This window comes from Carlito syrichta, unplaced genomic scaffold (genome assembly GCF_000164805.1).
Source record: "Carlito syrichta isolate Samal-C Ts95f unplaced genomic scaffold, Tarsius_syrichta-2.0.1 Scaffold246948, whole genome shotgun sequence".
Classification (NCBI taxonomy): Eukaryota; Metazoa; Chordata; class Mammalia; order Primates; family Tarsiidae; genus Carlito; species Carlito syrichta.
Window position 1 is genome coordinate 95,369 of NW_007191044.1, and position 8,437 is coordinate 103,805.

At 53.6% G+C, this 8,437-nt stretch overlaps 1 protein-coding gene across 1 annotated transcript in view; it reads right to left on the bottom strand.

Moving 5' to 3' along the window:
- The window catches only part of MAG (myelin associated glycoprotein), a 15,661-nt gene that overhangs the window by 962 nt on the left and 6,262 nt on the right, over positions 1 to 8,437 (bottom strand). The window contains exons 6-9 of the mRNA XM_021709513.1: positions 7,328 to 7,588; positions 2,040 to 2,327; positions 1,602 to 1,698; positions 798 to 897 (exon numbers count right to left, since the gene is read on the bottom strand). Coding sequence (XP_021565188.1) covers positions 798 to 897; positions 1,602 to 1,698; positions 2,040 to 2,327; positions 7,328 to 7,588 — 746 coding nt within the window. The remainder of the gene's footprint in view (positions 1 to 797; positions 898 to 1,601; positions 1,699 to 2,039; positions 2,328 to 7,327; positions 7,589 to 8,437) is intronic.

Genomic DNA, 8,437 nt, shown 5'->3' on the forward strand with positions numbered 1-8,437 from the left:
AAAAAAAAAAAAAAAAAAAAAAAAAGAAAGAAATCTGCATACCAGCTCCAGGCTCCAGGAAGCCTTCCGCTTAGGAAGTTGGGGGTCAGACAATTCAACCTACAACACCTTCCCAGACTAAAACTACCTCGTTGAGATCCCACCTTTCCAGATTTTTGGAGGTGCCTGGTTCAGTTAGTCCCTCCCTCACTGAGCTGGCATGGCCTCCCTCCTCAGTGTGGGAGGTCCTGCAGGGAAGGCTTGGGGTCCCCCTCATGCTTTCCACCCCTCCCTTCCCCCAACACCCTCCACTCCCACGGGCATTTGGACACACACACAAGACTGTGGCCACAGACCACAGGACAGAATAGACAAGGCCAGGACTTCTGGACAGGCCCAGACTTAACCAGAGGTCACCTTGGACACCTGACGGGACGCACACACATGCACGCCAACCCCCAGGCCCAAGGAGGGCCGAGAGGCAGGCACACTGACGCCCCGGAACCTACCTCCTGGGGCGCTCAGTGACCTTCCAGGGTAGAGACCTCTCTGGACTATTAGAGAAGGAGATGCAGTCACAGACACAAGCAGGGAGGGCGAGGGGCCCCTTGGGACGCACACCCCACGGCCCCTCACACGGCCTCAGCCTGGCACCTCCTCCCAGCCTCCAGGTCCAGCCCAGCCCTCTCACTGCCTTCCTCTCCTCCTCGGAGAGGGTGCCCCTCCCGGCCCCTTGGCCTCAGGTCCTTCCCAGGCCCTCCGTGGCCCCAGCCTCCCAGTTCCCCAGCCAGCTGGAGCCGTAGGGCTCTGGCCCTCACCTCGTACTTCTCTGGTGCCCCAGAGATGCGGAAGTCACTGCTGAACAGGACGGGGGGGTTGTCCCCTGCCGAGAAGCTGGGGCTTTCCGTCACATTCTTTCTGCGGGGCAGAACATGTCAGCCCCAGGGGGACTCCCAAGCTGCCCTCTCCCCTATCTTTTCCCCCCATGTACCGCAGGAATTTGGCCCAAGGGGCCCCAGAGGTGGAGGGGCAGCCTCTTCAGAACAACCAGCCTCTCGCTCCCTGTCCATGACGGGGCATCCCTCTCCTGCCTCTGGGGCCCCTGCCCTGGTTGAAGACGAGTCCCTTTCCAGGCCCTAGCATGGATTCTCTGGGTTCTCCTCACAGGCTCTGGGTCTGTCGTCCCTCTTTCTGCCAGGATGTTGAGCAGGGAGGTTCATTTGTTTTTCAGGACAGCTGATGAGCACATTGCACAAGGAAGAAGAATGGCTGTAGCTCACTTGTGCCAGGTGGATGTGGTTTAGGGCTGGGGAGTGTCTTTGTTGCTGGAACTGAGGCTGTGGCTACAGGGATACCAGGGCTTTCCCTGTCACACTGGACTGTGCAGGGGAGGGTGCCTGGAGGCAGGGAGGCTGTGGCACAGAATGTGGAGACCCAGGCCAGGTGGCGCAGTGGCTCACATTCACCGGGGCCCTCTCACCCCCATAGAGGAACATTCTCAGAGCAGAATCCACCCTCCCCACACATGGTGCTGCTCTGCCTCACCCACCCCTCAGCCTCCAGCCCCTACCTGCCCCCGTTTGGAGACGCCCTATCCCCAAATCAGCCCTGCAGGCACTCACTTCCTGCGTGTCTGGGTGATGTAGCAGACAATGGCAATCAGGATGGCAAAGGCGACCACGGCTCCCACGGGCCCAATCTTGGCCCACATCAGTCGGTCTGAGGACAGGGAAGACACAGGCACTCTCAGGGCTGCGGGTAGTAGTGAGGACCCCCAGGTTCTTAGGAGACATGCTAGGGTGGCTGTCAAAATATACACACAGCTGCCACATCCTGGCACTGACTGACCAGCACCGAGGCTTCTGAGACCACGTGCGACCCCTTTCATTGCTGGATGGCCCGGGGGAGGGGCTCCCCACCAAGTGGACGGGAATATCGACCATTTCATCCATCTGCATGGTCTGTCCCGGGCTCAGCGGCTGATCGCTGGTGGTGGGGAGCTAGGGTCAAGAGGTGCCTACTCCCTTCTGGGGCTCCCACCCCAAGGTCACGCCACTCACGGGCTCCCTGGAAAGGCAGCTCCAGGCTCTTGGTGCCGTAGAGGTTCCTGGAGGTGCAGATGACCCGGGGTGGGGCCTGGGCTTGTCCCCGCAGTGTGAGGATGCTCGTGAGCAGGAGGCCACTGCGCTCTGAGTACACAAACTCCCGCTCAGTCTCGTTCACAGTCACGTTGCGTGATGGCAGCTCAAAGGCCACAGAGGGCTCTGGGTTGGATTTCACCACACACAGGCACTGCACCATGTCACGGGCCGCCGCACAGTGTGACTCCAGGAGGATCACGGGGGCGACTGCAGGGGCAAGATCAAGAGTGAGAATGGCCTGGAGATCACCAAGGCTGGCCCTCAGGAGACTGCTTGGCTGAGGGCAGGGGCAGGGTGGCCAAAGGTGGGGGCAGTAGCTGTGTTAGGGCCCCCCAGTATTCTCTACTTTTTTCTTTGTCCTGACAAACAGTGCTTTGACTGCTCTGTGACCTGGCCAGCTGTGTGTCTTCCCCACCGGCCTTAGCCCAAGCCAGGGCCTTGAACATTCCCAGGCACTGATAAAAGTGTGTAGGCTATTGTTCCAACACTGAGAGAAACTAGCTCTGGCCCCGAGCCAAATTTCTTAAACCCGGACATGAACTCTATCATACCCCGACCTCCTCGTGGAGGGCACCCCCAGGCAGACCCTCCCTTTCTCTCCTGCCTGCCTCGAGGATGCTGCAGCCCACTCTGTAAGGAAGTTCTCCTAATGAAGGCTCTGGACTGATCACCCTGGTGTTTAGTACTTCTTTCTTAGGAAACCCAGCCAGTGCCATCTCCACACACTTTGGGGCACTCCCTCGGAACTCCCTTGGTGCCACTTTCAGGGTGACGCCCACAGACGGCTCAAGGTGGACACAGAGATGAGCTGCACTATCCCCTTTGCACTGTCTCTTTCACTCTCTTTAACTTTGTTCACCTTGTAAAACATAAATCAGATCATGGCACTCCCTGCTCAAAACCCTCCTTTTGTTGCTCCCTAGTCACTTAGAACAAAACCCAAATTCTTTGGTCTGCAAGGACCCTTGGTCCCTGGCCACACTCTCCTTCTACCTCCCGCTCCTCCCGGCCACCCCAGCTCACTCCTTTCCAGCCACACTGGCCTCCTTGCTGTTTCCCACCCCGGGGCCCGTGTGTTTCTCCTTGGACCTGGAACACTTCCCTTAGACACTTGCTGAGCCCCTCCCCCCCACCCCCCTGTTCCGTACAGACCTCTAGACAGGCAGTACTTCCTTCTCTAAACCACCCATGGAAGCAGCACCTCGCTCCAAGCGTCAGCTCTGTCTCAGGTTTCCTCCCACATACTTATCGCCAATAGGGTTGGCCTCTTATTTCCATCAAGACAGGGATTGCTATCTTCACTCTGTGTCCCAAACTTAGAAAGAATGAGCTATCGCACTCTTCCGGCCCCTAGCCTCCTCTGGCCCTTGGGGTCTCACACAGACTCGGACTGACCCCTCCTTCCTGGCCTTCAGCCTCAGCTCCCCCCTTTCAATCCCTCCTGCAGACACCCCTACTTCTCCTAAAACCCCCTTGAATTCCAGCCCTCCTTCCCTCATGGGACTCCCTGTAGCCATTAGGACCAAATATTGCTGGCTGCCCAAAGTCATTTAGTTGAGCCTTGCTCTACTGCCATTTAATAACAAAAATACTGTAGTACTGGTATTATTTTTTTCATTTTTCAAAATATAAAATTATATATTAGAACACTGCTGCTTTTTTTTTTTTTTGAGTTGGAGTCTCACTCCGGTGCCCAGGCTGGAGTGCAGTGGCACACTCACAGCCACCCCAGCGTTTACCTGCTGTGCTCTGGCGATCCTTCCACCTCAGCCTTCCAAGTAGCTGGAACTACAGGCGCACGCTACCACGCCTGGCTAATTTTTGATTTATTGTAGAGACGAGGTCTTGCCAAGTTGCCCGGACGGGTCTCAAACCCGCGGGCTCAGGCAATCCACTCACCTCAGCCTCTCAAAGTGCTGAGATTACAGACTGAGCCACTGAACCCGGCTGCTGCTGCTTTTTAAACTATGTTCTCTTTCCCTCCTGGACAGTCTGGCACTCTCCTCTGCTTGCTCTGGACTGAGCACTGGTTTTCAGTTAGTTCTGACCAAAACCTACTTACACACGGGCAAAAAACCCTTTGCCCTATTTTCAATTTCCAGCAAAAATTATTGTTCTAGCAACAGTGATGAGCCAGGGAGTCACACGAGCAGATGTATTTGCAGTAGGATTGGGACTTCAGTGCATACATTTCTAAGTCTACTAAATAAAAAATGATAGACCCCAATCCTGTTTAGGCAGACAGGCATTATGTTTGCTGTGGTGTTAACCAGTTAAGATACCAAAGAGTACATAAATAACAAGCCTGAACTGACAGAGATTAAACTTTTTCAAGACCTTTCCACTCAAAACAGCACTGCCAGTGCTCCTGTGACAGTGTCTGCCCTGGCTTCTGGGGAAATGCTGACACCCTGACTGTGCATGTTCTTAGTATCTTCGAAGTTTCATGGGCAACCTGGGAGACCACTGAAACCCCCAGGGGCCAGGAAACAAACCCCAAAGACAAAGGTACAAAGAATGGGAGGTTTGAGGTGGGATGGCTTTGGCTTGAATGTCAGCTCTGCCACCTACTGGCTGGGGGAGGGCAGCTTCCAAACAGGAGTCAACTTGCAAAGACTCCAAAGATGGGCTCACGGGTGTGTTGGAAACACTTAACATCCCAGCCAAATACTTAGATAGACAGAACAATTCCAGCAGAGGAAGCACGTGAACAAAGCCTCAGTAGCAGAACACAGACTAGATATCCCACCTGGATTCCAAAGGAAAGATGGAAGGGAAAAAAATGATACCTGACATCTACAGAGTACGTGTGGTGCGTGCTGGGTGCTGTGGGGGCTGGACATCATTCTCTTAGTTCTCAAAGACATCTTTGTGGTAAGATACTGTGATGAAACCCCTTTTCAGAGGAGGAAACTGAGGCTCAGCAAAGGCAAAATCACTGGCCCAAGGTCATGCAGCAAGATGGAGACAGAGCTGGGATTCTGACCCAGGTCTGTTCAACTCCCTAGGGTACTGGACACCAGTCAAACTTCAGTTTTCTTGCATTCAACTGGAGTGAAGAATGGTGTCTTCTCCCCAGTCACCAGGTTGTAAGAACAAAGTAGGTCAATACATGCAGTGGGCTCAGACTAGTCCCCTGCATGCCGTAAGCACTCGGGGCGCATGCCTCCTGCATGCGCCATGCTGTGCGGGGCCCTGAGGTCGGCAGATAGGACGGGCACCTGCTCAAGGATAAGCCACCATTGCCAGTGAACACTAAAGCCTTGGTGCCAGGGGACATTGAGACATTGTGTGGAAAGAGGGGGCCTGAGCCACACTCCCAGAGGGCATGCCTTCTGACGTAGGCCTTTGTGAAGAGTGAGGAGGTAGCCAGTGGGGCAGGTGACAGGGACACACGGCTGCCCCTCAGCTCCCACAGGTTGATGGCCACACACTCCAAACCCGTCTGTTTTCAAGAGAAGCTAGATTGAGTTAGTTCTTGGGTGTCAAGGGCAACGAGGGAGGTGAAGCTGCTAGAGGTTTAACAGTGGGGTTGACAGGAGTCCAGAAGAATCCAGGCTCTGACCAGCCTTTCTAGCTGCATGGCCTTGGGGGATCCTGAGCTTTAGTTTTCTTCTCACTTGAGAGGGACAATGGTAGCGCACACCTGTTTCAAGGGACAACAAGGACTCAGCAAGGTGACACTCGGCAGAGGATGCAATGCCTGACTTGGGACAGGCCCTTCGGTGACACTTGCTGCCTGCTGCTCTCAGGACACAGGCGGGTTCTGTGACTCCTTAAAATGTTGTGGTGTGTGTGTCTGTGTGCAGGTGCTTCCATCAGGTTCTCAGAGGGATCTCTGGCTCTTCAACTTAAGAACCACTGGTGAGGATGTCATGAGGGAAAAGGTGCAGCAGAAGGAGGGAAGCTGGCCCAGGGTGGCACATGTGGACAGAAAGGAAGGGTACGGTACATTCATCTGCCATGATTACATCAATGCTGGGGGCGGGGAGGGGGCGAACACCTGGCGGGAATGTGGCTGAAGATGATAGATCAGCAGCGGAGTGGGTGGCCAGACCTTTGCCATAGAAGATGGCCCTCCAGGAATAAACTGTATCTGCCATGTGCTGATTATTGCCACGTACAGAGTATTGAGCACAGGCCGTGTAGCAGACACTGTACTGAATGCTTGACATGTGGAATCTGTGGCAAACTTGTGTGGTGGGGGCCGTTGCAAGTGGAGTCACAGAAGCTGAGAGAAGACGTTTGGGGAGTAGTGTCAGAGGCTAGGCAGGCAGAGGAGGAAGCAAGGAGAATAGAAACATGGAGGTGACATTCCAGAGGGAGTTGCTTCAGGAAGGGAGTTGAAGCTGGGACTTGGCTGCTAGGACCTGGAGGGATGGCTGGGGTGGGGGAAGGGCTGCCAAAGAGGGGAGATCAAGAGTGGCACTGGCCTGAAGTGCAGGGGCGGTTTCATTTCCAAGACAGTGGCTTTTTATGTGCATCCATCTCATCTCTCTAGCTATACTGTGTCTATTAATAAGTTCGGTGTCCTCTTGTCCTCTCCTGCACCCCCCATCCCCGACACACACACACACACACACACACACACACACACAGAGCCATACAGCCCTCTGCACATAACAGCTACTTGATCAATGTATTCTGATGTCATAACATAGAGTGAGGTCAGCTTTGGGCAGTACAGAGTAGTGGAACAAGACTGCCTGGATCTGAATCTCAAATTCTGCCATTTCCTAGCTGTATGATCTTGGGCAAGTGGCATGACCTTTCCGGACCTGTTTCCTTCTCTATAAAGCGGGGGCAGTAATAGTAACCTCTGTCATAAGGATGACATGAGAGGGTCTCTGTATAGTGCTTTCAGCAGTGTCATACAGAGTGACACTCTATAAGGGCTAGATCTTATGGTTATTGTTTTAGTTAATGCAGAGGGCCAGTGGCCATAGGATCCAGAAGTCTTGGTCAAAAACCCCACCCCCGGGATATGGGAACACTGTATCGTCAGCTGGCATTTTTATTTTCTTGCTGTGGATTCAGCTTCCCTGCTGATGAGGACAGGCAAAACTGAGACAGGTGGCAAAGCCGAGACAGGTGGCAAAGCTGTGACAGGTGGCAAAACAGACAGGGCATCTCCCAGTGATCCAGTCGTCCCCCACGGAACCATCCACCACTAGGTGGGGGTAAGGGGTGAAGAGCGGGCTACTCACACTCCACAGACAGGTTGAAAGCAGTGGCCCTCTGGCCATACTGGTTCTCGGCCACACACCAGTACTCTCCGTCATCCTCAGGCGTGACTGCTGGCAGCTCCAGCTGCAACTCGCTCTCGTAGATGACCGTGGCTAGGATCTGCTTCTCCTTGAAGATGGTGAGAATAGGGTCTGGGTTGCTCTGTGTGGAGCACAGGATGGAGACCGTCTCCCCTTCTACAGCCACCATTGTCCCGTTCACTGTCGGTTTCCAGGGTGCATCTGGGGGACAGGCAAGGGGCTGATTGTCAGAAACCACGAGGTGCTTCTTCTACCAGCCAACTCCCCCAAATATGACTCTAGACACCCCAAACCTAGCATGCCAGTTCAGGATGGCTCAGGTAACCTAGTCTTGGATGTCTTATCATAAATCTTATAAAGAACAGGAGCTCAGCAGCCAGAGTACTTGTCTTTTTCCTGGCTCTACCCCATCCCAGCTGTGCACAGACCCAGTTGTAACTCTCTGAGCCTCATGTTTCTCATTTAGAAAATGGGCTTAGTAGTAGTTCCAACCTCATGAATTGATCATCCGACATTCACTGAGAACCTGTGAGTGACAGGCACTGTTCAAGCTTGAACAAGGCCCATGTAGGGGATGCTGTATAAGTAAAGAAAATATATACTCTCCAAGATGGGGATAAGTGCTGTGGTGAAAAATAAAGGCGGTGGGGGGATGGGAAACCAGGGTAGTTCCAGTTTTAGACAGGATGATAAGGGAAGACTCTGCTGAGCCTAGGAGGTGGGCAGAGCTGGCTGTGGGGATCCCTGGAGAAAGAGCATGTGTATAAAGCACTTGGGAATTGCTGAGTAAATGTTGGCTGTGACTGTCATTGTTATTATCCCCAGCCCTGGGCACTTTGCCTCAACAAATATTTGTGAATGAATGAATGAATGAATGAATGGTTTCTCCTTGGTTCCCAGCTTAGAATCCTCTCTCTTCTAACCAGCCCCTCCTTACTGGCTGATAAGCACGTGGGCACACAAAGGCCCAGGTGAGGCCTGGGGTCCCCTCAACCTTCCCGTTAGAACTATGATAGGGTTCTTTTTTTTTTTTTTTTTTTTTTTGTTGGA